Source organism: Oncorhynchus tshawytscha, linkage group LG04, assembly GCF_018296145.1.
Source record: "Oncorhynchus tshawytscha isolate Ot180627B linkage group LG04, Otsh_v2.0, whole genome shotgun sequence".
Taxonomy (NCBI): Eukaryota; Metazoa; Chordata; class Actinopteri; order Salmoniformes; family Salmonidae; genus Oncorhynchus; species Oncorhynchus tshawytscha.
The window spans coordinates 26733490-26750360 of record NC_056432.1 but is presented as its reverse complement, the minus strand read 5'-3'; the positions used below and the strand labels follow the sequence as shown (position 1 = coordinate 26750360).

The window sequence follows — 16871 nt, the reverse complement described above, 5'->3', positions numbered from 1 at the left end:
CACTAGAGACTCTGGTTCGATCCCGGCCTGTGTCACAGCTGGCCGCGACCAATAGACCCATGAAGCGGCGCACAATTGGCCCAGCATCATCCGGTTTAGGGGTGGGTTTGGCTGGCTGGGATGTCCTTGTTCCATTGCGTTCTAGCAACTCCTGTGGTGTGCCAGGCTCATGCACACTGACAAGTTTGCCAGTTGGACAGTGTTTACTCCAACACATTGGTGTGGCTGGCTTTGGGTTAAGTGAGCAGTGTGTTAAGAAGCTTGGCAGGGTTGTGTTTCCCAAGTCTGTACGGGAGTTACAGCGATGGCTGAAGACTGTAACTTCCAATTGGATATTGAAAAATATATAAATATATAAAATATATTATTTAAAAAAATAAGTTAAATCCGCTTTGTTTGGTTTCCTTGCCATCATCCTGTCCCTAGTCAATTGTATAAATTCCTATGTGCGAGGAAGATTCTCAAAAACATCAGAAGACTGAATAGTAGTGTGTCTTTGGTAAACGGACGAGAGGCGCTCATTGCAAAGGCACTGCATCTCAGTGCTAGAGGCGTCACTAGAGACTCTGGTTCGATCCCGGCCTGTGTCACAGCTGGCCGCGACCAATAGACCCATGAAGCGGCGCACAATTGGCCTACTGGATAGCCTACTTCAGGATTAGGCAGCTAGATTCAGCCGCTGGCCAATTTTTGTCCGAGTGATTTAAATAATTTGTACACTGCCAATTGACCACAATTAATCCCAAAAAGAGATTGTATTTGAAAATGACAATAATTTCAGAAGTTAATTACATTGAGACACAATCACCTTTGTCTCTTTTTTTTAAATCGTGGTAATACCTTTTAGCTGAATTCCTGGTGATTTTACAGTATTTCTTTTACCAAAAACGAAAATACTAAAGACTTTAGTCAGCCCCAAAAAATCACTTTCGGGACAGTTTTGGCCCACGGGCCACCTATTGCCATCCCCTGGCCTACTTGAACAAGTGAAATTCAGATATGTGAATTGTGAGGGAAAAAACCTCAAAGCACTCTCAGTAGACCATATTAAAACCCCTTTATTCATAGGGTACTTTTGGCTAATGGTCAGGATAAAAAGACACACCTATGCGATGCTGCTAAACCAGCCTTGATTAAAGGGAGGGTAGGCTATGCTTAGTTTTTAATCAAATTAAACAAAATGGGGGGGAAACCTATATATTTTTTATGTTTCTAAAAACGAGATTCACCGGCGCAAAAGGCACATCTCTCCTTCCATGTAAACTGTGGGACATGGCTAGATAGGTCAAGGACACACCTCAAATATTGACACTCCTCCCGTCTCAGCACAGGTAAATTGCCGAACCTGGAGTTAGGGCTGGATAATACTAGTGCGCCAGTTTTTACATGATGAAATGGCAAACTAACATGCGACACTAGAGCACCAAATGTGTCACGTGAGTTGAGTTGGCGTAATATGCTGTTGTTAGCTTTCCAAAAATAGCCTCCTTATATTAGTGTAATTAACTTACACTAGTGATAAGCTGGTATTAGTGGCTCTGAATAAAGTGTGTGGGAGAATACAGTGTGTATGTGGGGATGGGGGGGTCATTCCATTATTTTCTAAGAAAGGGAAGGGGATCATTTAAATTGTAGATTTTGCAACCTTAACACATCACTGACCAGACAGTGTAGCACAGATTCAGTTTTCCCAGCTTTATTGACCCATTTTATTGTCAGGCTCTAAACATTTTACTTTCTAGGAAATTGATTATTGAGCAGTCTGGTTACAGTAATATCCTGTTCGTATTCAGTGGGTCGGAGCAATACTGCACAATGTCAGAGATATAAATTAAATTCCCTTGCATTTACAGGGTTCACTTCTCAAAAACTCTGGACGATACCATTTTTTTTTTACATTGAAACTCAAGAGGAGAAATACATTTAAAGTGCATTGAAGACTGGGGTTGGGATGAAGACTAGACTGGGTTTGGGATGAAGACTAGACTCTGGTTGGGATGATGACTAGACCGAGGTTTGGATGAAGACTAGACTGGGGTTGGGATGATGACGACTGGGGTTGGGATGATGACGACTGGGGTTGGGATGATGACTAGACTGGGGTTGGGATGATGAGATCTCCTCTATACCATGTTTCTTGTAGGATGACAATGTCTGTATTTCCAATTTCTTTGATAAAGTCTGGGTTCCTGCTCTTTAGGCCAAAGGCAGATGACCTCAGACCTTGTATATTCCAGGTTGAGATAGCCAGTCAGTAAACAGAGATGTCGCTGGTGATTTCCTCTTGCACGTGTCACGTGTCTATAGCTTTTAGCCCAGTTAGCATGATAGGAGACCTACGGTATGAGCTGAACCAATCAGAGGCAGAAGGTAAATCTCTTTGACCGTATCAGTGACAGGGACACACACACACACACACACACACACACATACACACACACACACAAACAGGGCATGGGGCAATATTCCACTCAGAGGAAATATTTCCCCTCCCAATGCTAGTTTGAATAAGCATGTTTCCCAAATCCCAACCACAGATCAGACATCACATTTGCAGTGTGCAAAGATTATTTACAGAATGCAGTCAGTTATCAAGTGATCAACAGACTGGAATCCAGTTTAAAGTAGGGATTATGAAATACTTTAGGGTTGATGTTAACTTGGACGATTACCTTGGTCTTGTCTGATGCCAGATGCAGTGGGAAGGTCCTTGTACAGTATTGAAGGCTGTGTGTTACTCTATGTCAGAGGTTTGAATTGAATGTGTGTGTTTCTGTGTTTTCAGGTTGGGAGATGTGTGAAGGAGTGTGAGGGACGGCCATGGGATTGGAGAGACTGTGGCTTCTGGGTGTCACCACTGTTGTTGCCCTCTGTCTGCTGCGTAAGTATCATACTGTACATCTGGGAAGATGCTCATCACATTTTTATTGGTTTCTCTCCTTACACCTGCCTTGCTCTCCTAGCTACCCAAGTAATTCACTTCATACATTTCTATTACAATGGTACAACACTGTAGTTAAATTATACACTGTAAAAACATATCATGTAAAATGTACCTCTAGAGAAAACATCTCATCCAATTCACTATCAGAGAAACCCTCTCATCCAATTCATTATCAGAGAAACCCTCTCATCCAATTCATTATCAGAGAAACCCTCTCATCCAATTCATTATTAGAGAAACCCTCTCATCCAATTCATTATCAGAGAAAACCTCATCCAATTCACTATCAGAGAAACCCTCTCATCCAATTCATTATCAGAGAAACCCTCTCATCCAATTCATCATCAGAGAAACCCTCTAAATCCAATTCATTATCAGAGAAACCCTCTCCTCCAATTCATTATCAGAGAAAACCTCTCATCCAATTCATTATCAGAGAAACCCTCTCATCCAATTCATTATCAGAGAAACCCTCTCATCCAATTCATTATCTTCCGTTTCTGTCTCTCTGCATCCTTTTCTACCCTTAACTACCAATGTATTTTCCTCTGTAGTTTATTTCACTCTCTTTAGATTCATTGTTCACATAGCCCTTGACTCTCATGTACTGGCCAGTGGAATTTTCTGAATGTACTCCCTAGAACATATGATTCACAGCATCATACGGATAAATCTCTGACATCTGCCACTATGTACACATGGCCTGGATTGGGGAAAGTGATGAGGAGGGGGTCTGGGGGTCTAGACACAAGTGTGTACAAGGGAATGGGGTGAAATCCTACTCTAAAAAATATCTACGGGTGCGGATTAAGATCAATCTGGGATTTATACTGGCCCCATCCCAAAGGCACGCTTCTAGGGGGAGGGGAGTTTTGTGGAGCGCAAGCCATGTGTGGACCCCAGGGGGTGGCAGAGTGGGCCTGCTGCCCTGCCCTCTATCAGGGAGTGTCCCCCTTTGAGATTAGTGCTTAATCACTAGGCCAGACGAGGTACAGAGACAACACAACACTGCCAGGCTCTCAGGCTCTGGCCCATGTGTCGTTAATGGAATTGAAACATGTTTAAAGACTTGCAGTCCAGCGGTCTTGTCACCAAATGGAGTGTCATTGTTTTACATGGCCCCTGTATGTCTGTTTTAAACTAAGCATACTCTAGAGATTAACACAGTCATTGGAAATATGCAGGCTGACATCCAATATTTATTGACATTTAAATGTGTTTCTGCTATCTACTCTAATCTCTTATCCTTTACTGCATGTTAGTTTCTCAATGTCCTTCCATTTTTTTCCATCCTTGCCTTTTGGGTTTAGTCTTGTTTCTTGTTTCTTGTCCTCCCCTTCCCTCTCATAAAGGAGCCAAGCTGTTGCTGGCTGCTAAACAATTTTATCATCGGTTCTCGGCCCTGCAAAAAATCAAGTGAATATTTACTCAATATCTTCAGAACCAGAAATTCCACAGAATGCATTTTGGAGAAAACTCAGCATGTATCTGGCTCTGCATGAGACTCAAACCTATGTGGAACAGATCCACATGTGGATCTTGACTGTTGACTCTTCAGGCATCAACATGTTTTACTGCCGATTCACCAGTCATGCTCAGCCTACCACCATTGTATTATTGCAACCTGTGTGCTTTCTCCTCAGGTACGTCCCAGGGTGTGGAGGCGGTGGTACGAGCCAGGGTTGGGGGGACTGCAGAGCTAGGTTGCAGTCTTAACCCCCTTTCTACAGGAGTAACCACCCCAAACTTGTTCCCACTGCACGTGGTGGAGTGGGTTCGTCTGGGTTACAATGTTCCCATCCTCATCAAATTCGGAGTGTACGCACCACGTGTGCATCCCAACTACAAGGGTGAGTCCTCTTGTCCCAGATCTATGTCTTATCACTGCTTCTTTCAAATTACACAATGCATAGTAAATACACTGGCAATTGCAGTTATACAACATGGCTGAACATTTGAACCTTTTGGGTCTCACTTTAAGTCCTGGTGCAATTTAATCTTTTGTCCTGCTGGTTTATTGGGAGCCATTTGCCTGCATACAACACCCCAGTGCAGTCTCTACATTCCTCAGTGTATCGTATGGGAGAAGGACAAAGGAGTTTAACCTCAAGACAAGGACCTGAAAAATACGCATTTCTCTGATTATATCTGAAGAGATTCTGTGCAACAAGGTCACATTGTCTTAAAACAACTTTCAATTACCTTCCTTTGAGGCTTTCTTTCCCCTCACTAGTAGCTCGCTGGGAATGTGATTTAAGTACAGCTGTTTTGTTTTGAGTGGGGGAGGGGAAGTGGAAGGGGGCTACAATGGTATTTATGAATGCTGGGGGGTTTAGTGGTGAGAATACCCCAAATAGGTAATCCACCCAAACAAGAGCCCTGTAATTACACTGTGTGTCTGGGTGTGTGGTAGGGCCTCCATAGTCCCGGGGCGGGGACTGGGGCAGGGGACTGGGGCAGGGCTTGGGTGAGGACGTAAATATGTTAATGGATCAGTCAGGGAGGTGGGATGACAGACGGGGCTGTGTGTGGGTGTGTGCACATGTATGTGTGTATGTTTGTGTGTTTTTGTGTGTGCATGCATATGTGTGTGAGTGCAGGGGGGGGGGGATGATAAAAAAAAGTATGGTTGAATTGAGACAGGCTTGGTTGGGGTGGGGGCTGGTGGTCTGATGACAGTTTTTTATTGGTATTCAGTGGGGTGACCCAGTGAAGAGGTTGCTTTGCTGTATGGAGAATGAATTAAGTATATGGAATAATAGAGTTTTCTTACCTAGAGTACCATAATCCAGTCATTGTCTCTCAGAGAACAAAAGACAAAGGTCTATATCACATCCACCCCTTCCTCTGACGGAGCCCACGCCAGTACTTGTGCCTCCAAAATCCCATATTCTCTCATCGAGGTCACTGAACCTGGCAGGAAGCTTTTCAAGTCCACCTACAGTTGGTTTTCACTTAAAAACAATCAGTAGATGATTTCAGCTATCACACTAAAGATCAAATGGACCCTGGTGTGCACTGGACACCGACCAGGCTCTGACAATTCAGGAATGGCCGGAAGAGCACTAACCAACAGATGTCTGGCCGTCTTTCTGACCCACCCATAAACCCCAGTGTTATTGTTTTAAGGCAATGTGATGCAACATGTGATGCAACATAAACCATAATTCATCACTGAGGCTATGGGGGTAAAAACAACAGAAAAGTAACAACAACAATCTAACGGTTTGTTAGAAACTGTCTGCCTCATATCCTCTCAGCTCCCCTCCTTTTGGAGGCAGGTGGCAACATGTGAAGCGTATCAGCACTGCGGATCTAATGTATTCTACCATCAAATTAAAATGTATGGGGGATTTCAGATTGAACCACAGCCCCACCTCACTAGACAGTATGAAACACAACCACTTCCTGATCTTTGTCTCAAGCTGTCTATGCTCAGGGACTAACAAGCACAACAAAACTTTTTAGTAATAGGAAGAAATGCCTAGCTTTTTATCATCCTTATTAAGAGTTTATGAGACTGCTCTATCTCTCATGTACAATCTTGCACTGACGCCATCCGCCAGTCTAATAGTGTCTCATGAAAGAATGAGAGGAAGCATTATCTTGGATGGGGGTATAATAAAGTAATACGTTTAATCTTTAATTGTTCAGATAGGATATCAAGTGTATTTCAGATTACAGTGAGTGCTTGAGGAGTGCTTGCTGTGTCTGTGTCTGTGCCACAGAGTAATGTCCTTCTGTTGACCCCATTAGAAGCCATTCGCTCTGAAACAGACAGATTACTTGTGCAGGCTGCTCTGCAAATCTTTTATTTCTGGAGAGAAACCATTTTGAAGGAGTCTGTCCAGTGCCACATCCTTCTTCCTCCATGTCTCTTTTCTAAACATGCCCTGGAGGGCTGAACATCAATCACCTGAGAACAAAGAGGAAGAGACAAATAAATAGTCACTGAAATACTGAAGTAGAGTGAACTCAGCTAGTGAAGTCTGTTGGAGTTGTGCTTTTTGAGGAAATGTGAGTCTCCATTCACTGTCGGGCTGTCAGGGGCACTTGCTCTAAAAAGGGCAGATCAAATGTGTCCTCTCCGCTGAAGTAAATGAGTGGAGACGGTGTGGAGGGCACACCCTCCTGGGGGTAGAACGACAGCGGCAAAACCCCAGACTCAGCCCAGCAGGCCCCCATCATTCTGTCTCAGTGTGAGCCGTGAACACCGGGGGAGTCATGGCCTTGTTTGGCCCTCATACAAATACACACATTAAATAACCTCAATTAATGAGCCTTGTTCCTCCACCATCTTTTAATTGGAATTGACATTTTACGTTGGTCAACAATGCCTTACTAAACATGACCCTATTCGACCAACTCAGCCAGGAGAGAGCCAAACAGAGAGGTGGCCGCTGAGGCTGACCCACATGATCCAGCAGCAATCTGTATTTCTACTAAAACTGGACCAGGGAGACGTTTGCCAAACAGTGACACAATATGAGAAGAATGCAATGCAGGCTAGATCCGTGGATCTCATGTTCTCCAGCTCTAAGTTACTCCATCAGGACAAAGGTTCTGTTACTTCTGTTATCTCACAGCGCTGTAGGTGTATCCCATGGGAATGAGATCAGGCCCAGTATTGTGCTGCTTGGGAGCTTTTGTGTGAAGTCCTTCTTTAAGCCCCAAGCACTGCCTGGGAGGTTCTACCTTATCCCAGACCTGTCCCAGACTTGGCTTGAGTTTCACACAGGAGAAGAGAGGAGCTTTGGTTGAGCCAGGCCTCTGTTACCTACAGATATAGGATCTTAATCTGAGTTCATCTAAGTTTCTCACAGAAGGAAAATAATCATGCAGCAACAGGAAATGTGCATTTTTGTTTGGATTATAATTTTTTTAAATTAGGGGTTGATGCAGTTTTGGATAGGGAAAATCAAGTCTGAAATGTTAAAGTGGAAAGTTTAAACCTTGAATACACTACAAATTTGCATTTCCTGCAACAGTAGGATGATCAAATTAAGATACAACACCTGTACTGTTGGAAGAGTAGTTATAAAGGGTTATAAATTGAAAGTATCAGAACTCAGGATAAGACCCAGATGCAGACAGCTAGAATCACAGATGTTTATTGACCAAACAAGGGGCAGGCAAAAGACAGGTCAAGGGCAGGCAGAGGTCCGTAATCCAGGGCAGAGTCAGGTAGGTACAGAACGGCAGGCAGGCTCGGGGTCAGGGCAGGCAGAATGTCAGAACTGGGAATATTAGGAAACAGAAACTTGAGAAAACAGGAAGACGGGAAAGCACGCTGGTAAAACCTGACAAGACAAGACAAGCTGTCAACAGACAAACAGAGAACACAGGTATAAATGCACATGGGATAATCGGTTAGATGGGCCACACCTGGAATGGGGTGGAGACAAGCACAAAGACAGGTGAAACCCATCAGTGTGTGACAGGACCCCTCCTCCTCTAGGAGCGCCACCTGGCGCCCTGCCTGGGCACATACCTGGTTGACCAGGGTGCCGACGGTGGAACTCAGCAATGAGGGCTGAGTCCAGGATGTTCTTAGCAGGGACTTAGCACCTCTCCTCTGGGCCATAACCCTCCCAGTCAACCAGGTACTGGTATCCCCTGCCTCGAGGTCGAACACTCAGTAGGCGCCTCACCGTGTAAGCCGGATGGTCATGGATGAGATGGGGGAGAGGAGTGGACCTGGAAACACAAGATAAAGGACAGTGAGACACAGGTTTTATCTTGGACACACGAAATGTAGGATGGATACGGAGGGTGTGGGGCAACAGAAGGCGAACAGCAGAGGGGCTAAGGATTTTAGAGTTGAGGAATAGGCTGATAAAACGGGGGGAAAGTTTACGGGACTCCACTCGGAGGGGCAGGTCCCGAGTGGACAGCCATACTCTCTGCCCAAGCCACTAGCGGGGAGCAGGGGTCCGGTGGAGATCCGCTTGTTGCGATACCTGGATGTGGTCTTCAAAAGAGCAGCCCGGGACGGCGACAGCGGCGGATGAACATCTGGGCAGAGGGTATGCTGAATTCCTCTTGCTCGGGGAAGAGCGGGGGCTGATATCCCAAGGAACACTCAAAGGGCGAGAGACCAGTGGCCAAGCAGGGAAGGGTGTTGCGGGCGTATTCAACCCACACGAGTTGCTGGCTCCAGGTGGTTGGGTTGGTGGAGACGAGGCAACGAAGGGCCGTCTCCAGGTCCTGATTGGCTTGTTAGATTGGGGGTTGAAACCAGAGGACAGGCTGACCGACGACCCAATGAGGGTGCAAACGCCTTCCAGAACCGGGACGAGAACTGGGGACCCTGATCGGAGACCATGTCGCCTGGAAGTCCATGGATCCAGAAGATGTGCTGCACCATGAGCTGAGCCGTGTCCTTGGCTGAGGGTAACTTGGGAAGGGGAATAATATAGATGGCTTTAGAAAACCTATCCACCACCGTCATGATAGTAGTGTTGCCGTCTGATGGGGGGAGCCCAATATATGGGATCAGGGGCGGTGAGGAACAGGGAGTGGTTGAAATAGGCCAGCCATATCTTGCTGCAGGGTCTTATTTTGTGCACACACCGTGCGGGCGGTGGCGAATGCGGAGACATCCGGCACCATGGAAGGCCACCAAAAGCGTCGTCGAACAAAAGCCAGGGTCTGACTGGAGCCTGGATTGCAGGTCAGTCGAGAGGAATGCGCCCATTCCAGGATCGGGGAATGGCCAGAGTCCGGGACAAACATCTGGTTAGCCGGAACCCCTCCGGGTGAATAACAGGGCCCAACGAGCCTGCCTGGAGTTGAGGTGCTTGGTGGTGCAGAGATATTCCAGGTTCTTATGGTCCACCCACACTAAGAATGGGTGTTCTGCCCCTTCCAACCACTGCCTCCACTCCTCCAACGCCATCTTGACAGCAAGGAGTTTTCGATTTCCGACATCATAGATCCTCTCAGCAGGGGTAAGACGATGGGAGAGGAAAGCGCAGGTGTGCAGCTTTTAATCCTGGGCAGAACGCTGGGACTGGATGGCCCCAACTCTGACATCCAAGGTGTCAACCTCCACCACAAACTGACGGGATGGGTCCGGATGGACTAAGATGGGGGCTGTAGTGAATCGATGTTTGAGGTACGAGAATGCCTGGCCAGCTGTTGGAGACCACGTGAAGGGAACCTTGGGGGTGGTGACTGCTGAGAGGGGGGAAGCCACGATGCTGCTGTAATCCTGGATGAAGCGGCGGTAGAAGTTAGCAAAGCCCAGGAAACGTTGCAGCTGCACTCTGGATGTGGGTTGAGGCCAATCCACCACCACTCTCACCTTGTCTGGATCCATCTGTATATGTCCTGCAGCGATGACGTATCCAATGAAGGAGATGGTGGAGCGATGGAACTCACACTTCTCTGTTTTAACTAAAAGCTGGTTCTCCAGGAGACGCGGAAGGACTTGTCTGTCGTGGAGGACGTGTTCTTGAGCTGACCGGGAAAAGACCATGATATCGTCGAGGTAGACAAACACGAACCGGTTCAGCATGTCCCGGAGCACATTGTTGACCAGGGCCTGGAACACAGCGGGAGCGTTGGTCAGCCCGAATGGCATAACTAAGTACTCATAGTGCCCGCTAGCTGTGTTAAAGGCTGTTTTCCACTTATCTCCTTCCCGTATCCGAACCATATGGTAGGCGTTCTGAAGGTCCAACTTAGAGAAGATGGTCGCTACCTTAAGAGGTTCGAAAGCCAAGGAGGTGAGTGGTAGAGGGTATTCTTTACCCATTAACCCCTGTAGTTGATACATGGGTGCAGGGTTTTGTCCTTCTCCACAAAGAAGAACCCTACGCCAGCGGGGGAGGCCGATGGGCAAATACTCCCTGCAATGAGTGAGTTCTCATTGTACTCCTCTATAGCCTTGGTCTCCAGACCCGACAGGGTGTAAAGCCAACCCCCGAGGGGGTGTAGTGTCTGGGAGAAGGTCAATGGCAGGTATTGCGGGTGACTCTGCCAATAGTTTGCCCATCCAGCACTCTGACGTCCATGGGAATGGAGATGGGCTGAGTGGAGATACCAAGCTCCGACACCAAGGGAGTATTGATAAAGCTCTCATTTGCCCCAGAGTCAATGAGCACCCAGAGTAATTTGGCCTGGTCACCCCATAAAAGGGTGGCATTGATACGGGTGCGAGTAATGGGTTCCTCATCCGGCTCAACAGAGTACTCATACCTACTGATGAGCCTGGACTTTTTAATGGACAGATGGAAATATAATGTCCTGTTGTCCCGCAATACAGATAGCTCCTGGTGTTCAGTCTGTGTTTACGTTCATCCGGAGATAATCGAAGCCCTTCCCAGTAGCTTGGGCTCTGGAGGAGGCGTCCGCCCTCTGCAATTCCCGTGAGCACTCGTGTGACATTTGATTCTCTCGGAAATGCCTTCGGGGGTTTCCGGGATTCCTCTGAGGCAACATGGGAATCGAGGGCAAGCGAGGGCAACAGGGGACAGATTCCCTCTCCCTTCTACATTCTCGTAGCCGCCCATCGATCCGGATGGTCAAGACTATGAGGGAGTTGAGATCCATAGGCAGCTCCCGGGCTGTGAGCTTATCTTTGATCACCTCCGATAATCCGTGTCGAACATGTCGAATAATGCTTTTGGTTTCCAGGCACTCTCAGCTGCCAATGAGTGAAAATCCACCGCATAGTCTGCCACACTATGGACGTCTTGACGTAGCTGGAGCAGTTTACGAGCAGCCTCTCTCCCGGACAATGGAGACTCGACCACCTTCCGTACCTCCGCCACAAACTCCTCCAGACTGAGGCAGACGGTGGACTGTTGCTCCCACACCGCCGTAGCCCAGGCGAGTGCCCTCCCGGACATCAGTGTTATGATGAGGGAGCAGTGGGAGAGACTGAAATCAAGCCCCATCGGCCAATGGATGCCGAGCCCTCCCTCAGAAGCCCCACCTTCCTGGCTATAATAACTGGGCTCGCATCCATTTCCTCAATTCTTCGCACTTCAGCTCTCCCGAAGGAAGAACATGTCACGTAATTTACAAACGTTTTAAGCACACGAAGGCTACGAGATTTGGCTCCGAGTTACAATACGTGTCTGTTAGTGGAGAGAGAGTACTCATCACTGTAGATGTTGTGAGTTTTGGGTCTTGGCATTGCTTTTTTGGATTTGCTAAAAGCAAACTACTTTGCTCTGCTTGTGTAGCTAATGCTTCCTTGCTTGAGTAAGATGGTCAGTGGCAAGAGTAAGTTCAAAAAGGCTAACCAGCTGAGTTTGAACCACTGACCGTGGCTTATGGAATGTGGTTTCACAATGAAAATGAATGATACTCATGAGTGCTGTCCTGTTTGCCAGAGGTGGAAACAAACTCAGGAGGCATTGGTTTGGAATATTTTGTGTGACCATTGTCTCCGGCCGGGCTGACTTTGTGAGGAAGATTGATGGCTGGAGTTGATAGGGGTGTCATCTCAGTTGAGTTTGGCTCATTCCGGTTTCTTTACCTGTGTTCAGAGTTTGGATTCCGAGGACGATATACTATCCCTGATTGGCGGGTTTTCAGAGTGTGAATCGGATTACATCATTCCGGGGCAGCCTGAAGCCCCGGCTTTGGTTTCGGCGGGAGAGAGTGAACCATTGGTGGTGATGCTCTTTTGATGGTGTTTTTCTCCCCCGCAGCGGAGTTCCTGAAGGTTTGGGTGAAGGTATTTACCTCTTGTCCCTGAAGCGTGGCTTACCCCTTTTTAAAGATTTTGCAGATGAGTGTGTACCTAACCATAAACATCAATGCCTTTCTTTAAAATCAATACACGGGTATATATTTTTAAACCTGCATATTTAGTTAATATTGCCTGCTAACATGATTTTCCTATAACTAGGGAAATTGTGTCGCTTCTCTTGTGTTCCGTGCAAGCAGTCAGGGTATATGCAGCAGTTTGGGCCGCCTGGCTCATTGTGAACTGTGTGAAGTCAAATCAAATCAAATATATTTATATAGCCCTTCTTACATCAGCTGATATCTCAAAGTGCTGTACAGAAACCCAGCCTAAAACCCCAAACAGCAAGCAATGCAGGTGTAGAAGCAGGGTGGCTAGGAAAAACTCCCTAGAAAGGCCAAAACCTAGGAAGAAAACTAGAGAGGAACCAGGCTAGTAGTTGTCGAGGGTGCAGCAAGTCAGCACCTCAGGAGTAAATGTCAGTTGGCTTTTCATAGCCGAACATTAGGAGTATCTCTACCGCTCCTGCTGTCTCTAGAGAGTTGAAAACAGCAGGTCTGGGACAGGTAGCCCATCCGGTGAACAGGTCAGGATTCCATAGCTGCAGGCAGAACAGTTGAAACTGGAGCAGCAGCACGGCCAGGTGGACTGGGGACAGCAAGGAGTCCTCATGCCAGGTAGTCCTGAGGCATGGTCCTAGGGCTCAGGTCCTCCAAGAGAGAGAAAGAAGGAGAGAATTAGAGAGAGCATACTTAAATTCACACAGGACACCGGATAAGACAGGAGAAGTAGTCCAGATATAACAAACTGACCCTAGCCCCCCGACACATAAACTACTGCAGCATAAATACTAGAGGCTGAGACAGGAGGGGTCAGGAGACACTGTGGCCCCATCCGATGATACCCCCAGACAGGGCCAAACAGGAAAGATATAACCCCACCCACTTTGCCAAAGCACAGCCCCCACACCACTAGAGGGATATCTTCAACCACACACTCCTGGGCCAGACTACACTCAATCATATGACCCACTGAAGAGATGAGTCTTCAGTAAAGACTTAAAGGTTGAGACCGAGTCTGCGTCTCTCACATGGGTAGGCAGACCATTCCATAAAAATGGAGCTCTATAGGAGAAAGCCCTGTCTCCAGCTGTTTGCTTAGAAATTCTAGGGACAATTAGGAGGCCTGCGTCTTGTGACCGTAGCGTACGTGTAGGTATGTACGACAGGAAATTCATTCCTAACAAAGACCATAATTAATTTGCCAGAATTGTACATAATTATGACATATCATTGAAGGTTGTACAATGTAACAGCAATATTTAGACTTAGGGATGCCATCCGTTAGATAAAATACGAAACGGTTCTGTATTTCACTGAAACAATAAACGTTTTGTCGAAAATGATAGTTTCCGGATTCGACCATATTAATGACGATAGGCTCGTATTTCCGTGTGTTATGTTATAATTAAGTCTATGATTTGATATTTGATAGAGGAGTCTGACTGAGCGATGGTAGGCAGCATCAGGCTCGTAAGCATTCATTCAAACAGCATTTTCATGCGTTTGCCAGCAGCTCTTCGCTGTGCTTCAAGCATTGAGCTGTTTATGACTTCAAGCCTATCAACTCCCAATATTAGGCTGGTGTAACCAATGTGAAATGGCTAGCTAGTTAGCAGGGTGCGCACTAATAGCATTTTAATCGGTGACTGCACACTCGCTCTGAGACCTTGAAGTAGTTGTTCCCCTTGCTCTGCAAGGGCCACTGCTTTTGTGGAGTGATGGGTAACGATGCTTCGAGGGTGGCTGTTGTCAATGTGTTCCTGGTTCGAGGCCAGGTAGGGGGCGAGGAGAGGGACGGAAGCTATACTGTTACACTGGCAATACTAAAGTGCCTATAAGAACATCCAATAGTCAAATGTATATGAAATACAAATGGTATAGAGAGAAATAGTCCTATAATTCCTATAATAACTACAACCTAAAATTTCTTACCTGGGAATATTGAAGACTCATGTTTAATGGAGCCACCAGCTTTCATACTGTATGTTCTCATGTTCTGAGCAAGGAACTTAAACGTTAGCTTTTTTACATGGCACATATTGCACTTTTACTTTCTTCTCCAACACTTTGTTTTTGCATTATTTAAACCAAATTGAACATGTTTCATTATTTATTTGAGGCTAAATTGATTTTATTGATGTATTATATTAAGTTAAAATAAGTGTTCATTCAGTATTGTTGTAATTGTCATTATTACAAAAAAAAAAATAATTGTCCGATTAATCGGTATCTGCTTTTTTTGGTCCTCCAATAATCGATATCGGTATAGGCGTTGAAAAATATAATCGGTCGACCTCTAACTTAGACAATACCTTTGATGATACAGTGGTAGTAATACAAGTTTAGAACATTTACAGAAAATACAGAAATGCCAGTGGTGGAGGTGTTGCTGTTTATATTCAGAGCCACATTCCTGTAAAGATTAGAGAAGATCTCATGTTAAATACTGTTGAAGTAATATGGCTACAGGTTCACCTGCCTCACCTAAAGCCCATTCTTGTGGGAAGCTGCTATAGACCACCACGTGCTAACAGTCAGTATCTGGATAACATGTGTCAAATGCTTGATAATGTATGTGATATTGACAGAAAGGTATATTTTCTGGGTGATTTAAATATTGACTGGCTTTCATCAAGCTGCCCACTCAAGAAAAAGCTTCAAAAAGTTTACAACTGTAACCAGTGCCAGCAACCTGGTTCAGGTTATCAGCCAACCTACCAGGGTAGTTACAAACAGCACAGGAATGAAATAATCAACATGAATTGATCACATCTTTACTAATGCTGTAGAAATGTGCTTGAAAGCATTATCCAGATCCATGTAGTGATCACAATATAGGGGCGGCAGGGTAGCCTAGTGGTTAGAGCATTGGACTAGTAACCGAAAGGTTGCAAGTTCAAATCCCCGAGCTGACAAGGTACAAAATCTGTCGTTCTGCCCCACTGTTCCTAGGCCGTCATTGAAAATAAGAATTTGTTCTTAACTGACTTGCCTAGTAAAATAAAGGTAAAATAATTCAATTAAATAGTAGCCAAAGGCTGGGCCTAATATAGTGTATAAGAGGTCATACAAAAGTTTGCCTATGCTGTTGATGTAAATAATATTTGTTGGTCTGTGGTGTTTAATGAGGAGCAAACAGACAATTGACACATTTATGAAATTGTTTTCCCCAGTTACTAATAAGCATCCACCCATTAAGAAAATGACTGTAAAAACTGTTAAATCCCCATGGATTTATGAGGAATTGGAAAATTGTATGGTTGAGAGGGATGAGGCAAAAGGAATGGCAAATAAGTCAGGCTACACAACCGATTGGAAAATTTACTGCATATTGAGAAATCATGTGACTAAACTGAATTAAAAGAAGAATAAACTACACTATGTAACAAAGATAAATTACATAAAGAATGATAGTAAAAAGCTTTGGAGCGCCTTCAAATAAATTTGGGGAAAAAGGCAAACTCAACTCCATCATTCATTGAATCAGATGGCTCATTCATTACAAAACCGACTGATATTTCCATCTACTTTAATGTTTTTTTTCATTGGCAAGATTAGCATTTAGGCATGACATTTCAGCAACAAACGCTGACACTACACATCCAAGTATATCAGACCAAATTATGAAAGACAAGAATTGTCATTTTGAATTCCATAAAGTGAGTGTGTGAAAAAGAGGTGAAAAAATGATTGTTGTCAATCAACAATGACAAGCCACCAGGGTCTGACAACTTGGATGATAATAGCAGATTATATTGCCCCTCTATTTGCCATATCTTCAATTTAAGCCTACTAGAAAGTGTGTGCCCTCAGGCCTGGAGGGAAGCAAAAGTCATTCCGCTACCTAAGAATAGTAAAGCCCCCTTTACTGGCTCAAATACCCGACCAATCAGCCTGTTACAAACCCTTAGTAAAGTTTAAAGTTACAGCATGATATTTTACAGTAAACAAATTGACAACAGACTTTCAGCATTCTTATAGGGAAGGATATTAAACAAGCACAGCACTTACAGAAATGACTGATGATTGGCCCGAGAAAAATTGATGATAAAAGATTGTGGGGGCTGTTTTGTTAGACTTCAGTGCGGCTTTTGACATTATCGATCATAGTCTGCTTCTGGAAAAACGTATGGCTTTACACCCCCTGCTATATTGTGGATAA

The 16871-nt window shown here is 45.3% G+C and overlaps 1 protein-coding gene across 2 annotated transcripts in view; it reads left to right on the top strand.

Annotated features, from left to right (window-relative positions):
• The window catches only part of igsf9b (immunoglobulin superfamily, member 9b), a 51761-nt gene that overhangs the window by 7289 nt on the left and 27601 nt on the right, over positions 1 to 16871 (top strand). For both annotated transcript variants that reach the window (XM_024417463.2, XM_024417462.2), the window contains exons 2-3: positions 2786 to 2881; positions 4588 to 4794. In XM_024417463.2, coding sequence (XP_024273231.1) covers positions 2821 to 2881; positions 4588 to 4794 — 268 coding nt within the window. In that variant the 5' untranslated portion in view covers positions 2786 to 2820. The remainder of the gene's footprint in view (positions 1 to 2785; positions 2882 to 4587; positions 4795 to 16871) is intronic.